Source organism: Engraulis encrasicolus, chromosome 4 (assembly GCF_034702125.1).
Source record: "Engraulis encrasicolus isolate BLACKSEA-1 chromosome 4, IST_EnEncr_1.0, whole genome shotgun sequence".
Classification (NCBI taxonomy): domain Eukaryota; kingdom Metazoa; phylum Chordata; class Actinopteri; order Clupeiformes; family Engraulidae; genus Engraulis; species Engraulis encrasicolus.
This window is the reverse complement of record NC_085860.1, coordinates 49,422,634-49,442,533: the sequence shown is the minus strand read 5'-3', so window position 1 is coordinate 49,442,533 and position 19,900 is coordinate 49,422,634. Positions and strand designations below refer to the sequence as shown.

The 19,900-nt window shown below is 40.1% G+C and overlaps 2 protein-coding genes across 3 annotated transcripts; both read left to right on the top strand.

The window, feature by feature from the left end:
* Positions 1-568: 568 nt before the first annotated feature.
* LOC134448112 (NACHT, LRR and PYD domains-containing protein 12-like) lies at positions 569-8,223 on the top strand. Its single transcript, XM_063197869.1, has 7 exons — positions 569-667; positions 1,550-1,609; positions 3,095-4,831; positions 4,994-5,161; positions 5,254-5,427; positions 6,236-6,403; positions 8,046-8,223. The coding sequence occupies exons 1-7, from the start codon at positions 600-602 to the stop codon at positions 8,221-8,223; spliced, it is 2,553 nt and encodes an 850-aa protein (XP_063053939.1). The 5' UTR covers positions 569-599.
* Positions 8,224-8,418: 195 nt separating this feature from the next.
* LOC134447918 (ribonuclease inhibitor-like) lies at positions 8,419-18,398 on the top strand. Of its 2 annotated transcripts, XM_063197638.1 has the most exons (12): positions 8,419-8,578; positions 11,847-12,017; positions 12,150-12,320; positions 12,750-12,885; positions 12,995-13,168; positions 13,368-13,541; positions 13,665-13,832; positions 13,983-14,156; positions 15,461-15,634; positions 15,743-15,913; positions 16,462-16,635; positions 16,737-18,398. In XM_063197638.1, coding segments are annotated over exons 3-12 (1,380 nt in total). In that variant the 5' UTR covers positions 8,419-8,578; positions 11,847-12,017; positions 12,150-12,319; the 3' UTR covers positions 16,771-18,398. The 2 variants fall into 2 exon arrangements, with proteins under 2 accessions (XP_063053708.1, XP_063053709.1); XM_063197639.1 differs by lacking the exons at positions 15,461-15,634; positions 15,743-15,913; positions 16,462-16,635; positions 16,737-18,398 and adding an exon at positions 14,248-14,561 and having other exon boundaries at positions 12,733-12,885.
* The last annotated feature ends 1,502 nt before the right edge of the window (positions 18,399-19,900 follow it).

Genomic DNA, 19,900 nt, shown 5'->3' with positions numbered 1-19,900 from the left:
AATAAAAGCACTTCAAAACATTGCAAGACTGATACAGAACACAGCAATAAAATGTTGCTCAGTATCTGACTACTTGTATTGCCTCATCATGACTAATTAAACATTTGCTTTGCTTTCAGTAGAAATGTAATGCATTGTAGAATTGAATCGGATCGGATCGCATAGAATCGAATCGAATCGAATCGCTACCTCCGAATCGTGATCAAATCGGATCGTGAGGGCAGTGCCGATCCACACCACTAATTAGCACAGGGTTAAGTATAGTACACACACATACACATCATGCCAAAGAGTCTGGCCTGGGATTGGGGTAGCTCAAGCATCAGTGCAATAGATAGTCACAAAAGAGAAGAGCCTTTACTTGCTACTTGAAGGCTGAAAGAGATGTGCCTAGACTTGCTGCCTCTGGGAGTCTATTCCACCACTTAGGAACAAAGACAGAGAACAATCTTGACTGGGAGCTCTTAGAACGCTGTTCACTGTTCAATTTCACATCTATTTCAAAATCTTCCTGCTTGTTTACAAGGCCCAATACACGTCTCTTAAACCCATCCCTACCCAGGTCAAGGCCCAGGTCACCTGTGCCCAGCTGTCTGTCCATGAAGAGTGACAGGTCCATTGTCCAGCCACCCAATATACATACAGATCCAGGTCCTCCTGAAGAAAGGTACAGTGGGTGATTAATTACGGCCCATTTTTTTATCAAATGTATTCAATATGTCCCAAATGTTTGGTCCATCTAGAAATCAGAGTTTTTAAGAAATACGTCAAGACTTGGTTATTGCCATGCTGGTGACAGTACATTTACAACAGGGGCCATGTTTTAACAAATTAACTTCTTTAGAGATAAGAATGTTCTGGTCATAATGAGATATACAGTAGTACATTTAAGTCTCAATTATTACTAAGTTATTATTATTATAAGTTATTAAGTATTTTCATGTAATAAAATGTCATACTAACTTCTAGTCATTATTGATCCTCCAACATGATCTGACTGTCGCCAGATGAATGCGTTCTGCCTAGCTCCTCGAACACTTATCTGGAACCATGCCATATGCTTAGGCCTGTGAAGGCACGGTTTCATTTAAAAAAAAAAAAAAACGTGCATGTGATTTGAGAAACCACTTGTCTGACATTTGTAATGAGGTGCTACTTTAACTATTAATAGATCCGAAAATACAACTAGAATTATGGAATCAATGTTGGCAAGCAAGCGGCCACTGTTTTCTGAAACAACTGTCGGATTTCACTACTTTTTCAATTCTCCATGTTTAAACTTTGCCTATGTCAAATCTCTGAATGTCCCGTAATAACGATTGGTTTGGCTGCATGGCGGAGCTGGGCAAATCTGAAAAGATCTGCAAGTACGCTCATAAAGCGGCGCGGAAATACATGAGGGTCTGGTGAGAGCCATGTTATCTGCAACATGTGTTTTAAGAAACTGTAACTGCGCTCATGATGAAGTTTAATAAATGCTGTGCTTGGCACAGAAATTAACATACGTTCAACTTATGTCTGTTTCTTCTAAACCCATTGTCATGAACAGTGATGTGTCCATGATCCAGCCACGCAATGTACAGACAGATCCAGGTCCTCCCGAAGAAAGGTACAGTGGGTGATTGATTATGATCCATTTTTTATTATTAAATGCATTCAATATGTCCCAAATGTTTGGTCCATCTAGAAGTCAAAGTTTTTAAGAAATACATTACGAATTGGTCATTGCCATTCTGGTGACAGTACATTTACAACAGGGGCCATGTTTTTTTATGTATTTTTTGGGGCTTTTTTTTATTACAGGACAGTGTGAAAGTAGACAGGAAATGATTGGGAGAGAGAGATGGGGCAGGGCTGGGAAATGACCCCGGCCGGACTCGAACCAGGGTCCACGTGGGCAACGTAAGCCCATATGTGTGAGGCTTAGCATGCTGCGCCACACTGCCCCCAGGGCATGGAGTTTAACAAATTAAAGTCCTATGAGATACGTATGTCCAGGTAATAATGAGATACAGAGATACAAATTTCAACCAGTAAAAACACGTTATAAACTACTTTGGCATAATTCTTCATTTGTATTGTTTAACTGTAACTAAAAGGAACGGAATATAATTTTCACAGTTTTTGTCATTGTTCTGTTTCTATACAGCAATATCACATAAAATTCAGTTCTGAAATGATTTCAATTAAATCTCTTTTCAAGTTATGGGATGAAATTAAGTAACTGTTTTGGCAAACAATTTTATCCTTTGTATTTGAAAGTAAATACACAATATTACATCTTTTATTGCCTTCATGCCGTTTGATATATTAGGGGCAAAGAGACATTCATTTTGTTTTTAAAAAAATGTTGAAAAGCTTTTTGACATTTTATGAAATACACAGAAATAGATTTTAGAAAACCTGATGGACGCATGAGAGATTGAGAAAAAGAGATTGAGAGCGGGCTGCATTAGGGTGGCCACAGAATAAGTTTTAGTTCCCTTTCCACTAGCTCATTGCCACCCACTTGACACTGCATTTTAGTAGACCACAGTAAGGCTCTCCGCACACCGGTTCCGACAACTGCTCTGCCATCATTCGATTCCATTGTTTTCAATACAACCCTGCACACTGGTGCCGATATATGCGAATATTGGCTGCCGAGTAGGGACAAGTTCTATTTTGTCGGAGGCCCTAACGCTGGGCACACATGCAGGTGAAACGAAGAGAGGTGAAGTTCAGTGTTCCGATCTAACAGCTCAACGGTCAGCAGGTAGCAAATCAAATCGATTGAAACATTTATGTTGTTAATTTGATTGGACAAATTTACTCATCATTTGCATAATGTTAAACTTGTTCACTGTTCACTTGCCTTCGCCCCATTTTGCTTCCGTCATAGGAATGAATGGCAATGTTTGGTTCACTTGGCTAAATTATCATGTATGTGTCCCCAGCGTAATACTGCCAATCCTCAGTTGAAGGTTGAATTGCCTTTGCACAGTTGATATGGTAGACTTTACTCCATTAAATGTGTTAAATGTGTATTGATGTGAACCCTGTGAGCCACATTTTAAAATGTTGTAATTAATTATTTTTTCCACATTGTGTTTAGATGTCGATGTGACATTGCTAAGGAGGTGCAAAGGAAAGTGAAAGCAAAAATACAGTCCTTCTGTAAGATGACAGAAAAACAAGAATGCTTGACTTTCACCATGGAAACAAATTTGCACTTGACCGAGGGAGAATGTGGAGAGATCAGCACAGAACATGAAGTTCACAGAAATCTGAAAGCTCCTAGGTCATTTGCAGAGGATCAGCTGATTAAATGTCATGACATTTTTAAACAGCATGAACAAAACAAACCCATCAAAACCGTTCTTACACAGGGTGTTGCTGGAATTGGAAAGACTGTCTCTGTACACAGGTTCATGTTAGACTGGGCTGAAGGAAAGGCCAGCACAGACATTGACTTAATCTTTCCTATTCCTTTTCGCGAGCTGAATTTAATGAAAGAAAAGCTTAGTTTGATGGGCATGATTCACTCTGTTTTCCCAGAGGTGAAAGAATTAGGAACGTGTCTTCACAATCACAAAGTCATGTTCATTTTTGATGGATTAGATGAATGTCGTCTGTTGTTGAAGTTTGACAACACAGGTCTCTCTGATCCCTTTGATCCATTGACTGTGGATGAAATCCTGACAAACTTAATCTCAGGAAATCTTCTTCCCTCTGCTCTCATCTGGATAACCTCTCGACCGGCAGCAGCTGGTCGTATCCCTCAGGCATTGTTCGACAGAGTGACAGAAGCTAGAGGATTCAGAGGCTCTCAGAAGTATGAGTATTTCGAAAGGAAAATACTTGATCAAGAAGTTGCCTCTGATGTCATCAAACACATGAAAGCAACCAGAAGTCTGTGCAACATGTGTCACATTCCACTGTTCTGCTGGATTGCAGCAACTATTTTTGAGAAGATGTTTGTGGAGACTGAAGAGGTTCCTAAGACGTTGACAGAAGTGTACACGCATTACCTGATGCATCAGATGAAGCTTACTAGGGACAAATACAGTGGCAGAACTCCCACGTGCCAAGAGATTCTCTTCAAACTTGGAAATCTGGCTTACATGAATCTGAAACAGGGTAATTTGATATTTTATGAGGAAGACCTGAGGAAGTGTGGTCTTACAATTGAAGATGCAGCTGTCTACTCAGGACTGTGCACTCAGATCTTTAGTGAAAAGCCTGGTCTGTCCCAAAAGAAGGTCTACACATTCGTACATCTGACCATTCAGGAGCATCTTGCCGCCCTGTTTGTGTTTTTATCTTTCAAGATAAACGGAGAAAATATGCTGTATCAAGACCAAAGTGAGAAGTCATCTGAAAAAACAAGCCTCTATGACCTGCAGAGGCAAGCAGTTGATGAAGCATTTGAGAGTGAACACGGGCAGCTGGATCTCTTTCTTCAGTTCTTCCTGGGCTTCTCAGTACAATCCAGTCAGGCTTTGATTGGCGAATTTCTGGAGAAGACGTGGCCTTGTTTTGAGTGCAATGACGCCATTGTGAAATACATTAAAGAGAAGATCAGAGCAACTCCATCCCCTGAGAGGTGCCTGAATCTCTTCCACTGTCTGAATGAACTGAAGGACTGTTCATTAGTGGAGGAAATTCAAAGTTACCTCAGCTCAGGGATTCTATCCAAGTCCAAACTCTCCCCTACTCAATGGTCAGCTCTTGTCTTCGTGTTATTGATGTCAGAAGATGAGCTGCAGCAGTTTGAACTGAGAAAATACGTCCCATCAGATGAAGGCCTCAGAATGCTGCTTCCTGTGGTCAAGGCCTCCATAAAAGCTGTGTAGGTTTTCATTACCTTCATGTAATAGTGTAGTGGATTAGCCATACACCTTAAATACAGTATATCTTGCTTATACTTTGTCCACAATATATACATTTTGTGTACTTGGATATTCTTAATATATGTACTTAATATAATTAATTTCCAATATTCCACAAATAGGCTTCGAGGCTGCGAACTCACAGCGAGAAGTTGTGCAATTCTTGATTTACCATTAAAGTCTGGAAACCTGAAAGAGTTGGACATGAGTCATAATGCTCTACAGGACTCTGGAATTGAACACTTATGCTCATCTCTGACTGATTTGTCATGTAAACTGGAGTGTCTACAGTAAGAGTTTAATCTTTTTTCTGTAATACATAGCCTACTGCTTACACCTAAACATTTAAGGAATAAAAACTAATTTTCCCCTTTTGTTGCAGATTGTCTTACTGTAGCATAGGAGAGAGAGGTGTGTCCGCCTTAGCTTCTTACCTGTGTTCTGGAGTATCCAGCTTGAAGGAGCTGGACCTGAGCTACAGTAAACCAGGAGATGAGGGCTTTCGGCGGTTGAGTGAAGCATTGGCCAACCCAAACTGCAAAGTGGAAAGGCTATAGTAAGTAAATCTAGTGATATACTGTAGCAAGTAATTGTTTATTGAAAACTGTTTATTGTACTGTATGTGTGTGGGTATTTGTGTGTGAAGAAATTTGTGTTGAGAAAAAATTGTAATGAGAAAAATCTTTAGAATATCCAAAACTGTGGGAATGTAGAGATTATACACTCACCAGCCACTAGGCACACCTTACCCACTGCTTACTGACACAAGTTCTATAATCAGCCAATACAAATACAACAGTATTTGAAATAACCACTTGTTACAACTGAGGTATGCACAAGAGCATCTCTGAATGCATCAAACCTTTAGGCAGATGGGCTACAGCAGTAGAAGACCACGGTGCTGCTCCTGTCAGCTACGAGCTACAAAAAATGAGGCTATAATTTGCACAGGCTCACCAAATTTGGGCAATAGAAGGTTGGAAAAGAGTTGCCTGGTCTGACGAGTCTTGATATCTGCTGCAACACTCAGGTACGGTCAGAATTTGGTGTCAACAACATGAAAACATGGATCCATCCTGCCTTGTACCAACGGTTCAGTCTGGTTGTGTTATGACGAGATATTTTCTCGGCACCATTTGGGCTTCTTATTACCAACTGAACTTCATTGCAATGGTACAGCCTATCGGAGCATTGTTGCAGGCAGTTGTGGCAGTTCTGAAAGCAAAAAGGGGTTGCAACCTAGCACTAGCAAGGTGTACCGAAATTAAGTGGTCGGTGAGTGTAGATATGGGGACATAGGGTTTATCCCATTTTTTACCTAAGAAGAGAAGGGTGACTGTTCCTCTATTCCTTCATCAATCCAGTCTTTTCAGCAACATGATAACGACTGATGGATGCAAATCATTGGCCAGTGCAATGCAATCAGGCTTCTCTTGCCTAAAGGAGTTGGATCTAGGATTCAATCAGCTCAAAGACATAGGACTGAAACACCTCTCTGATGGACTTCCAAACTGCAACTTGGAAATACTTGGGTACAGTATTCATTTCTCTTTTTCAGCAAAGCTGTATGTGTTAAACGTGGTGTTCTGTACATGTGTGTGTTACTAATATTGATCTAGCCAGAATATTATAATCATTAAAGGTGCACTGTGTAATATTTTAAGCAGTTTATTTCCAGAATTCATGCTGCTGCCCATTCACAAATGTTACCTTTTTTTACGAATACTTACCACCACCATCAAATTCTAAGTATTCATTATGCATTATGACTAGGGAAATTGCAGTTTCCATACATGAAAAGGTGGTTCTTCTCCATTGTTCGCCATTTTGAATTTCCAGAAATCTACATTTTCAGCAGCAAAATGTACAGTACTTTGGCCATACTAGTAAATATTAGTTTATTATTTAGCAAATATTAATGAAAATATCAAACTTGGCAATATTCAACACAGGACTTGGATACGTTTATAAGTCTAAAGATAATTTATTATATTTATAGTAAATAGTTAAGTTGGCACCGTTTTGGAAAACGTCCAAGCAAGTCTACTGACAAACTTTCAACTGCACTCTTAACTCCCATGTTCCTAGTTTGAATTCACCAATAAACTTAAGACTTTCCAAGGTGGAGGTGACATTAAACAGTGACAGGTGTTGCCGACAAAACTCAATAGGGTGTGGACTTTAAGGACGACTGCACAATTTTGAAAACTAAGCCCATTTTCTGAGCTGTCTGCAATGTTTTAGAGTCCCCCCTCACCATGTTTGGGGGGGGTTTCTACTGTATTTGTTATTTGTTATTTTGTCTCAATTGGCTTTACAATGGCCGGCTATGGGCAGTATGTCCAAATATGTTCTTAAAAATCACCTTAAACATTTGTTTGAAACTATAAATGAACTACTAAGTGGTTAGGGGTGCTCACTGGCATTCCTTGACAAGTTTGAAGATGAAATATGGCTTCTGTCATTTTTTTTATACGTATACCATTTTGTGAATTAAAGAAAAATGCTGCATAAAACATGGCAGAAGCCATCTTTTGCAACAAAAATTGTTATGGAATGCAAGTGAATACCCCTGACCATTTGCTGAGTCTTGAGTCTCATAGTCTTGAACGCAAATGTTTAGAGTGGTTTTAAGAACATATATTGATATGCCCATAGATAGCCATTCTAAAACTGGTTGAGACAAAATCCAGATTAGCCAAATAGCTGACAGCAGCGGACATCAAATAAAGGGTGAGTGGGACTCTAAAACATTGCAGACAACTCAGAAAAGGAGCTGAAAGGGACACTGCCAAATTTGATAATTTCATGAAAGTTTACTAAATAATAAATTAATATTTTATAGTATGGCCCAAGTACAGTCATTTTGCAGCTGAAAATGGCTATTTCTGGAAATTCAAAATGGCGGACCATGGAGCAGATCCCCCTTTTCATGTATAAAAAATGAATTTTTTCCAGTCATAATGAATACTTAGAATTTGATGGTGGTGATACGTATTCATGAAAAAGGTAACATTATTGAATGGGTAGCATGAATTCTGGAAATAAACAACAAAAAATCTCACACAGTGTCCCTTTAAGTTTGAAAATTCGGCAGTTGTCCTTTAAACACCACAGCATGCATGAATGTCAAGACCTTTATTATTACATAATGAAATATATTTCTGTTTTTAGACTCTACAAATGTCAAATCACAGAGGAGGGGTGCAGGCACCTGGCATTAGCACTGACATCAAGCCCTTCACATCTGAGGAAACTGAATCTGAGCCACAATTCTGTCGGAGATTCAGGAGTCCAATACCTTGCCACTATCCTGCAGAGCCCAAACTGCAAACTTGAGATACTGAAGTAAGACAAACAGATGAACCAAAATAATTTAGGAATGTTAGTAGACAATGTATGGGTGGTGTATCAGCATTTGTACATTGACTCACAGTGAGGGGAAAAACAAGCAGAAAGAAAAGAAAAGTAAATTCAACTGTTAAGATGGACCATAAATTATGTTTTATTACAACTGCCTCTGTCCTTTACAGTGTAACAGAGTGCAAGGTCACTGAAAAGGGTTGTGGTATTTTGGTAGAAGAGCTGATTTCAATCCCATCCCACTTGAGAGAACTGGATCTAAGCTTCAATGACATAAGAGACTCAGGCTTGAAGAAACTATCCACGGTCCTGAAAGATGCTGGTTGCAGATTGGAGAACATTAAGTAAGTATTATAGATTCTATAGTAATCGGGGTAACTATGACCCCGGTTTACCTTGTAGCACGACCACGCTTTCCTGGTGAACCAGTAGCCTGTAAGTAACAGGCTACTGGCACACTGCCTTTTCATGCCTCTCCGCAGGCGGGGTTTAGTCAAAAGATGCTTGCACGCGGTTGGAGCAACCTCATATGAATGACATGACACTTCGACCACTCACGTTGAAGCTTTGTGACGTAGGACGTGTCGTCACGTAAGAGCCGCCAGGTCGGGAACCAAAACAGAACAACGTCCTTTAGAAAATCAACTTGAGGTATTTTGGATAACACCGCTGAAATTGCTGCTTCCATCCCGACGCATGATAACTCCTCGCACGCCGCCATTACTGTTGTGATTCAGGGAGGGGGCGGGCACAGCCGAACTACCCTGGGGGAGGGTGTTGCGTTCGATAAACGTCATACCCACTGAAATCCCTCCCTACGATCCTGATTCGTCGTGCTGCCCCGGTTTTTTCGAAAACGGAGGAGGAGAGCGAATCACAGGTGTACCAGAAGGATTGTGTAGCCCAGCCCCCTGGGCGTCAACACATACATAGCTTCTGGTTCACCAGGAAACGACCACGCCACCCCGAAGGGAAAATTTTACCTAAGCCACCCCAAGTAACACACAGCGCTAGTCTACTTCAGAGTGTGACTCCACCCATTAGCTAAACTTGTAGTACATATTTGACCACAAATGTGTCGATATCTTTTAATCCTGTGGTGCAAAAGCGCTGAAAATCAATCGACATGCACACAAAGTCATGATACAGCTGCGAGATTGTTCAGAACACAAATTCACGTCATGTCATTTGTTCGTGAAAAAAAATGTCATATCCTTGGAATCTGATGAATCCCAGACTAATAATATACTTTTAGTTGTATACCAATTGAATTTCATCTCATTTTGATGTGTAATTTGTGAAATATTTAGATGAGAAAGTATTGGTTACTTCCGGAAATTCACTGGTTTACGTGTCAAGTACTTAAACATTTTTGGTGCGAATTTCATTTCATAGCCTAGGGGTATTTACGCTTGCCTATCAATGGGAAGACGCGAGCCACGCGGGTTCGAATCCAGTGTGCAGCATGTTGACAACAACTCGTGAAATCGTGTTTTGGACCCTACAGTGTAACACATTTTCCCTTGGCTGCATGTGTGTGTTGGTAATGCACAAAATAAATGATCTATTTCTGCCAGATATTTCCAAAAATGTGGCACTGCAACCATGTGGATTCGAACCTGCGTGGCTTCTGTTTTCCCATTGGGATGCAAGCGTGAATACCACTAGGCTATGTAATGAAATTCACACTAAAATTTTTTAGGGATATGACAGTTCAACAGGTGAATTTCCGGGAGTAACCACTACTTTATTATCCAAATATTTTACAAATTACACCTCGGAATGAAACGAAATCCAATCGGCATGCAGATAATACTGCATTATTGGTGCGGACGGTGTCAGATTGTAATGCCACGGCCGTGTTTTTTCACAAAGAAATTACAAGGTGTGTTGTGGAGGAAACAGCTGAGTCATGGTGTCGTGACATCCAATCAAATGTGCTGGTGGTGGTTGTACACTATTGCTTTCTACTTCACGCACTGAATTTAGGAGGAAACAGCTGAATCATGAGTCAGCAAGACACACGTGGTTGTCATCCAATCAAAAGGGCTATTCATGCTTGTCTCTTGTTGCTTCTTTGGTCACGCACTGCAATGACAAGAAAGTAAGTAGCGGTGTGGACACAGGAAAGTAGCCACACTACTTTGGGCTTACTGTGGGAATGGTAAGGTTTCGAGAAATGCACGTATTTCGCCTTGAAGTAAGTAGATACGTTTAAAGTACATCTGTAGAAAGATGCTAACGTTCCAGAAACGCACCCCTGTTCCCAAGCGCCCCCACACACTAGAAACAGAAGCTACCAGAGCGTTACTCGGCGGGGGATGTGCGCATCAGAAACAAAGGAAAACAAACAGAATGTGGACAAGTCATAATCCTAATAATAAACAAAAAGTGGCAAAACAGCAGCGACACGAAGTGGCAGGAGTCTTCCCTATAAAAACAAAGTGATGATTAGACCGAGACATATTAAGGTTAAAATGGTTACTTGCTCTATGTGCTCTATGACCAATCTTTGTTACCTTGCCTCCGGAATACTGAAACTAAATCACTTTCGCTCGGTCGTCACACCATGTCGCGCCCTCCAGTTAAGGAAGGCCAACAAGATTAAGATTAAAACCAGCAACAGAAATAAAAGAGGGAAGAGAGAGAGTTGGAGTCAAAACACACCTGAACGCTGCTGAGTCAACACGATAGCCCGCAGTGCATACGCGGGGACCTCACCAGCCACCACAGACGCCTATCAAATCATAAAATCAGTGGTTAAAAGTCACTCTTTTAAATCATACAATGTGCGTAGAGAGACTGCGCTTACCTGCCGGCAACCCACAGCACAGTCAAAAGGAAGTGTAGAGAAAGTCAGGCCATAGGCTACACAGCAGGAAGGCAGACTGCTTTGAAGGTAATTGGCTGAATGCAGGTGCGCTGCGCTGCAGAACTACCGTGCTGACTTCGTAGGCGGGGCACTCGGCTACATACATTATAGAACACAAATCTGTCAACCTATCAGTTAACCCATTAAGACTGTTATAAATTTGCTGTTACCAGAATGGGTATGACCAAGTCATAGTGCATTACTAAAGGCCCTGTGTTATATCATAGCAGTGTAGTACTATGGTAGCTAACTTTTCAATTACTATTACAGCTTGCCACAGGAGGTACGGCGTGCATTTTGGGGCTATACAAAAAGTTGGCCATCTTGAACATTTAATCTCTGCAAAATTTAGTCATGTCCTGTGCACCATATGGAGTGTAAGTGCCGAAGTTTTGGTGCAAATCAAAGAGTTGTTGCATTCACACAAAATACATGCAGCTGCAGCAATCATCGTGGTTACATTTCCAGAGAACACTTGTACAGTAGCGTGCAAATATGATGCAACTTCATTGTATGAGTGTAACAAAGGCCAAAACCAATGGCAATTTTATTTACTGCCTGGCGCCCAAAAATTAACTTAAAAAATAATAATAGAGGAACCATTATTGCTTAGAGAGGGGTATGTTTTCTTTGGACTCCCCAGGTAAAATCTCTTGAAAGAAACCTCTTCAAATTCCTTTAACTAGCATGTCCCAGACACACACACAGACACACACTTACAAAAACATCTCTTTCCACAGACTCAATTATTGTGGTCTCACAAAGGACAGCTGTGATGCTCTGGCATCTGTTTTGAGATCACAATCCAACCTAAAAGCACTTAATCTTGGTTAGAATGAGCTGCAGGATGCAGGACTGCAGTCACTCCTCAGTGGTTTTGAAGACCCTCACTGCAAATTGACAAGCCTTCTGTAAGCGACTGCCTGTTATATTAACAGTATTAATCATAATAACATGTTCGATTTGTGAAGTATTTTCATTTTCAATGTCCATTACAGCACCCAGTACTAAATTTGTGTATATACATCTGTGCCCAAATACAGGTTGGACGACTGTGATATCACAGATATCAGCTGTGCTCCTCTGGCAGCAATGCTTTCCTCAGGCTCCTCTCTTACTGAGCTAGATCTCAGCAACAACATGCTGACAGAGTCAGGAACAAGAACTCTTTCTACTGTACGAGATGACCCAAAATGCCATCTGGAGACTCTGAAGTTAGTACTTACATAGTGGTAGCCTTTTTTTAGGGGAGTAAATCACAGCCTTCATGGTGATTTCATTCTACTGTATATCGATTTCTTAGGCCAACGATTTGATTATTTTGATTATTGATTTGAGGGGCATCTCTATTATTGTCAGTATTATTATTACTTAATGAGAAATAAAAGGTTTCAGAGTGAGTGCAATAATTACAAAAGGCGATTAATTGATTAATAGCGATTAATCAACACTTGTGGATGAATCATGGGCTGTCGGATCGATGCATCAATTCAAATCGATTATTATTTATTTTTTATTTTTGTTTATATCACTGATTGTTATGAAGTAGAAGATAATCCAAATATGTGTACTACAAAAAGCCATTTTCCATAATCAGTATTGATAAGTATTTATTTTTATTTTAAGGTTGTATAACTGTCAAGTGACAGCCGATGTGAAGGATTCCCTGGACTCAAAAAAGAACAAGTTAACCCTCTCAAGAGACACATCTGGAGCAGCTAAACTGAAAAGACTGAATGAAATCTTGAGGGACCCCACAGCTAAATTAGAGAGCATAAAGTAGGTTAAGAGACTCTGAATAGTATTTTATTTCTGAAAGGAACATTTTAGCACCAAGTTGTCCCCACCGTAATAGTGTGTTATTTTGCAATTGTTATTTCTGTTGCAGGCTTCACAACTACACAATGACGAAGGAAATGAGCTCAGCTGTTGCCAATGCTGTGAAGAAAATATCTTTAGGCCTAAAGGAACTTGATCTGAGCAACACCACCCTTCAAGACTCAGAAGCACAAGTTATTTCTGAAGGCCTAGGAAATCCTTATGCTAAGCTGGACATACTACGGTAAGTCCTGCGCCAAAATGGAAAATTATTGTTTAATAAGCTTTAATAATAGTAGGCTATTATAGATGCACTACAAACCTTTAGTTAACCACTTATAGCGGAAGGTTATTGTAAAGTGTTACCAAATTATTAAACAAATAAATAGTTTGGCTATGATAGTTAACATATCCATCAACCATTTGGATATCTTGTTCTTCAGGTTAACAAACTGCGGTATCACTTTCCAAGGAATCATGCATCTGGCCATAGCCCTGAAGTCAAATTCAACAAATCTGAAAGAGTTAGACTTACACAACGATGACCTAAGTGATCATGGAATTAAGATCCTGTGTCTGTGTCTTGAAGATCCTTCCAACAGTCTGGAGAGGCTGAAGTGAGTAATGAATACAAACTTTAATTTTAAACCTAACGCATATTGTGTAGAATTAGCTGTTGTAAATCTCATCACAAAATCAACATTTTATATGAGTTTTGGGATTTGTGTTTGTTTCTACAGTCTAGAGAACTGCAGAGTGAATGAGGGTGGCTGTGCCACACTGGCCAGAGCACTACAGTCTAACCCTGGCCATCTCAAAGAGCTGTGTTTGAGCTATAACCACATTGGTCAAACAGGAATTCAAAGCCTTGCAGATCTCTTGAAGAGTAGTGTCATAGAAACGCTTCAGTGAGTACATAGACAAGGGCTTGCACAATTACTGTACCTTACATATTCAGCATTCATTTCCTATGTTTTATGAAATATACTATTTGCTTGAGTGTAAGCATTGAAATATGTACTGTGTGTTCTAAAGGACTATTATATTGTGTGTTACAGGCTATCTCACTGTAGAATCACACAAGATGGTTGTGCAGCTCTAGCATCGGGTCTGCGCTATAAGCCATCTCCTTTGAAACAGCTAGATCTTAGCAGTAATACACTGGAAGATTCAGGAGTAAAGGCATTGCTTGCGTTTCTTCAAGACAAAGACTGCAAACTTCATACATTGAAGTGAGTTTTGTCATATTCTGTAATTTATCTGTGCAGCTCCTTCTAAACTGTGTCTGCTTTAGAGTGACTTCATTCTTTACTATGTCCTCAGCTTGAGTTACTGTAGCATCACTGGGGAGAGTGTTTCTTGGTTGGCCTCTGTCCTGAGTATGGCATCTTCAGGTCTGAGGGAGTTGGATCTAAGTGAAAATGACATTAAGGACTCAGGAGTCAAGAAACTGGCCCAGCGGCTTGGCAGTCCTCACTGCAATTTGCAATCACTAAGGTAACATGGTTTCCACAGAATGTTACATGTTTTGAATATCAGTATTTTTATGTTTCTTTTTTCCCACATTTCTTTCCCTCATATACTGTATGAGGTGTGAACATCATATCCAGGTGTGACAACAACTGTAAAGCATACATGAACATACAAGAAATAATGCAAACATATTTTACAAGAAAAAAGATACACACAGGCCAGACCTCTATTTAAAGCAGATGTGCCTACATTGTAACATGAGATATTTCCACAGCAATAGCTCCATAGCTCTCTTTGCTTCGTGCTAATCACAAGTATTCCATCCATTAGCTACATCATTGTATTAAAGTTGCACTGTGCAGGAAATGGCCAAAGAGGTCCTGCAACTATGCTGCTCATTGAAACTAGGTTGCCTATTGCCAAATTTGATCTTTTCATGAGAGTTTACTAAGAAACATTTCAGCCTATAGTCCGCCACTAAAATTACAGCACTTTATTTGCATGGAGCTACTATATCTCTCACTCAAGACACCAAAAACACATGTTATTTAGAGCAAGTCGCCTTTCTGCGGTACAAGCCTGTTCATTGTTGTAAGAAAATTCTTACCACTGTGGAAAAGATTGTACATGACAAAGCGATTACTTAGAAAAGGGCCTTTTAATTCTGACCAGGGAAGTCTCCGCCTCCGGTGAGGTCCGAAGATTCTTCAATAGTACAAGTGCCCCACTGGGCTTTTATACGACAATTACACACACAAACACATATGTATACATTTCCTTATTTGGTAATGTGGAAAATCTAAATGTTGAAAAACCCTTTTACGTCAGCACTAAGATATTTTCTTTAGCTGTTATCAGTTTGTCTTTTGAAACTATACAATGCCCAGAAAAGGGTCCCCAAAGTAAACCAAATTGAACTGAACTGAACGTGGTATTTCTAAGGCTTCTTCCCATGTTCGTCATTTAAGAGATAAATGACAGGGACAGAGACACATACACAGCAGAAAGTCTACATGATAATTAGTCATAATTCATTTAACAATTGTGAATTTACATTTCTTAGGCTTGCAAATTGCAGTGTTTCACAGAACGGGTTTGGCTACCTGGGGCGTGCACTCAGGTCCAATCCCACTCACATTAGAAAACTGGATCTATCCAACAATGCATCTGGGGAAGATGCCATCCGAACACTATTTGAGGCCATCCAGGACACACACTGCAAACTGGAGGAACTGAAGTATGTATGAAGGAAAAACTTCTTATATATTTACAAAAAATATATATATACATATATATATACTGTATATATATAAAGTACTGTTTAATGTGTTAAAACCCTACACAGACTTTGTTGGTGTAAGCTGGGTGAGAACAGCTGTCCATATCTTTCGTTGGTGTTGAGCTCCAATTCCAGTCTCCGAACCCTGGACCTGAGCCATAACAAACTACAGAGCACAGGGGTTCAACACCTGGCTAAAGGACTGGCAAGCCCAGTCTGTCATGTGGAAAGTCTAAGGTATTTTGTTGCAATGTCAAAAATGCACAAATGTATAAATGTAATGTATATGAAGTCCATTTCTAACTCAGGATGGACCATAAAGATACATTGTATTGTGGTTTCCACAGATGCACTTTGCTGAGCAATTACAGTGCTACAAATTGGCACAAAGCTGCATCCAAATTGATACAAGTTTAATTATAATTCATTCATTCTAATTGTGAAATATGTCTGATGTATAGACAGTATATAATAATATGACCATGCATAATGAAATCTTCATTATGTAAATCCATATCTATTGTTTTTCTGTGTATTGTGTTATTACAGTTTGTCTTCCATTTATTTAATTCACCTGCAAGAACTATCACAATGAATGCATTTGTTAGTGATATACTATCTTCATTTTAACCCACCCTATGTGTTCCATTGATATAATTTATACTTCACAAAGCTGCCTTGGCGCATAAAAGATAATTCTCTCAATTCTGCAACTCAGACCCTAGTTAAATGCACTGTACTGGGTGAGAAAATCTGAAGAGAATGACACTTTTATTGTATTGTAGGCTGTCCCAATGCCACATAACAGAGGAAGGTTTCATTGCCCTGGCCACAGCCCTTCATACCAACCCCTCCCACCTGAAGGAGTTGGACATCAGCAAGAATAAGCCTGGAGCTTCAGGCATACAGCAACTCACAGACATCCAGAGGAACCCTCAAAGCCTGCTTAGGAAACTAGAGTACGTAGTGCCTTATTAACAAACTCTATGACATGTGAAACTGATTTTGACTGTGACATGCGAAACTGATTTTTAATAAAACTCTTGTTCTTTCTTTTCAGCACATCTCCATACACCAGGCATACAAGCACATGAGAAGATTACCTTCATCCAGCAAGTAAAAAAGATGGCTGCATTGCTAAAGGAAAACTAGCTTTTTCACATTAATGAATCACCTTAACACATTGAATACATGCAGTGTTTACAGAATGTCTGCATTTGAAACCTTTTTTGACATTCTTTTGTAGTCACAGCATAATTTGTGAAAGGGACACCCGTTGAAGCATGTTATGGCTAGTTTGAAAGGTGAGACTATACTCTTACTGGGTGCTCTTCAGCATAGGGTGCCTGGGTCTCAGTGCAGCCCATTACCTCCCTGAAAGAATTCAGCACTTTGACAAATAATTATTAACACCCTTCTTATAACATTGTAATTACAGCTTGTAGGCACACACAAATACATGATGTAAGTAACATATTGATACATGGTGTTACATGTTATTACAAGTTATTATATGGTGTGACGTCATCGGTCGAATGCTCCATTCATTTCAACGGGGCTCCCCAACGTTCGCACGTCTGTTATTTTTCGATAACGGACGGGTTGGTCTATAACAGACCGCTGTCAATGGCAACAAGACTTTTCACTGCTAAAGTGACTTTTCAACAAGACTCTAATCAGCTGCTGTGATAGACAACACCTGTTGTCCTGGCTACCTAGCTGTTGCCTAGCGGTGTTCCACAACGGCACTGTTTTGTTTTGCGCAGCAACAATCTTAACATTAAATAGGCCTAAAGAAATGTCCCCGCCATGTGTGAATCATTTAAGTATATCCATATAATAAGCGGGTTAACTTTCGGCGAGTCGGTCGCTTTGTGGAATAGCAGCACTTCAGAGAGAACAAGACACCTCCGCTCCGCGTCGGGGTCTGAAGATTCTCTCTGTCGTGCTGCTATTCCACGGTAGCGACCTTCTCGTCGAACGTTAACCCTTACTTATTACACTGGTTATTACACTGTACCTAATATGGTAGATCCACTAGCCTGATAAACCAGCCTAAATGTGAGACCGGAGTAATTTAGTCTGGCCCCGATGAACAATACCTGGCTGGGACGACTGCTGATGAGAACAACCTGTTGTTTTTTCAAACCATGCCAGCGCTCTGACCAATCGCCGATCTTTGCCGTTGGTGTGCTTTCCCAACGGTGTTGCAAGCTTCGTCGTCACTCCCTCAAAACCCCGCCCGCTTTGATTCAAAACAAATCTCTGCGTTGTAATTGGTTTTGCCAGACTCAGGGCACAGTATTCAAAACGTTCTCAGATCCGAGGCCAGACCCACTCGCAGCTAAAAAGTTTCAGGCTATAGATCCACAGTGATAGTGAACCCTTAAAATAGTGTTAAAACGCTGTCACACACAATGTGTTCTGTGCTTAGTACTTTCCTGCTTTTTGTCCATTGTCCAACATTATATCTGTATTATATTTGTATATATTATTCTTTTTGCACTTTTCTTCACATCTTAAAATTAATCACGCCCCTTTTGTCTATGTTCTTATTATGCTTTTAATATTATTCATTTAAGAAGCAAGGGTATTATATAGATGTTTAGAGAATTAGGCAGGTGCGTTCAAGGTGAGAGGTAGGTTTGTATATTATTCATTTAACAGGTTTTGAATATTAAAAAAGGCACATGAAAAACAGATAATTTAGATAAATGCAACATTGTGATTGTGTAATATTTTAAATTGAAATAAATTGATTATTTTAAAATGTCTTCAGTTTTCTTATTTTCCTCTCTTACATATGTGTATGTTGAGTACATTTTCATGAGGATATCTTTGCTTTTGTTGCTGTTGCTGTTGTTGTTGTTGTTGTTGTTGTTGTGTGTGTGTGTGTGTGTGTGTGTGTGTGTGTGTGTGTGTGTGTGTGTGTGTGTGTGTGTGTGTGTGTGTGTATTGTATTATCTCTTCTCTGTGCAGCCAGTGTTTTCTCAGCAGATCATAAAATCTTGAAATAAAGGTAATTCCAAAATAGGGCAATCATAAAACTCAAGAAAGCATATCCATAGGCCCTTCTGGGTTTAAATAGCGGATGAGTTCTATCAGCGTGCAGAAATCTCTTTTTATGGGGATGGTGACCTTTTTATAGCTCCAGCCAAAGATTTTGAATATGGTAACCAAATGAAATCGAGTCTCCTAACTGGACATAACTTAAAGTGTTCCCCATTGAACGTTATTCTGAACTTGCTTCTAGTTGGGCATAGCAGAATCACACACATGTATCTTAGAAGCTTGTGTCATATTGATTCTGGAACTAACTTTATAGAATGTCTCTTTCTTTTCAATCACCTCTGCTCTAGCCTCATCCAATCTTTTCTCCTCTCTGTCTCGCTGGCATGACATAGTTCCACTAGGTGGCAGTGTTTAACTAGAAGTCATGGGCTTCAAGGCATCTCAGTAGACATCAGATGCAGAGGAGTATTGTTGCTCTCTAGACGCAAAATACAATGCTGCTAAACTAAGTACATGGAGCCAAAGAAAATTTTAGAGAGCAAGGGTGGGTCCACAATAAAAAAAATAAAACACCAAATCTGTAAGAAGCAGTTTTTAAAAATAATAAGAGCAACAGAGCAAACATTTTCAGACTTCCTCTTGCCTCCCTGACGTGACATATTTCCACCAGCAGATGGCGGTGTTTAACCAGCGGTCTGGACCGGTCAGGCATCTCAGCAGGGTGCTGCATAAAATTGAGTGAGCAGAGAGGGGGAAATTTCCTCATCTCTCCCATGCAGCCTGAGATTGCCCTGAGTGGAGAAGGTGTGTGTGTGTGTGTGTGTGTGTGTGTGTGTGTGTGTGTGTGTGTGTGTGTGTGTGTGTGTGTGTGTGTGTGTGTGTGTGTGTGTGTGTGTGTGTGTAGATGGGTATGTGCAGAACAACAAAAGCCAGAGATTCCCTACCTCTGCATCTCCACCTCTCTTCTCCATCTCTCTCTCTTATTTTCTTTCTCCCCTCCATTTCTCTCTCTCTTTCTCTCTCTCTCTCTCTCTCTCTCTCTCTCTCTCTCTCTCTCTCTCTCTCTCTCCCCCTCCATCTCTCTCTCTCCATCTCTCTCTCCATCTCCATCTCTCTCTCTCTCTCGCTCTCCATCTCCATTTCTCTCTCTCTCTCTCTCTCTCTCTCTCTCTCTCTCTCTCTCTCTCTCTCTCTCTCTCTCCATCTCTCTCT

Bases quoted from the DNA above. Each gene is read 5' to 3' on its own strand.
- LOC134447918 (XM_063197638.1), top strand. The intron at 13,169-13,367 runs GTAAGTCCTGCG...CTTGTTCTTCAG, and splicing joins GCTAAGCTGGACATACTACG to GTTAACAAACTGCGGTATCA. The intron at 15,914-16,461 runs GTATTTTGTTGC...ATTGTATTGTAG, and splicing joins TGTCATGTGGAAAGTCTAAG to GCTGTCCCAATGCCACATAA.
- LOC134448112 (XM_063197869.1), top strand. From the start codon at position 600: ATGAAGAGTGACAGGTCCATTGTCCAGCCACCCAATATACATACAGAT. The intron at 5,428-6,235 runs GTAAGTAAATCT...TCATCAATCCAG, and splicing joins TGCAAAGTGGAAAGGCTATA to TCTTTTCAGCAACATGATAA. The intron at 6,404-8,045 runs GTACAGTATTCA...TTCTGTTTTTAG, and splicing joins TGCAACTTGGAAATACTTGG to ACTCTACAAATGTCAAATCA.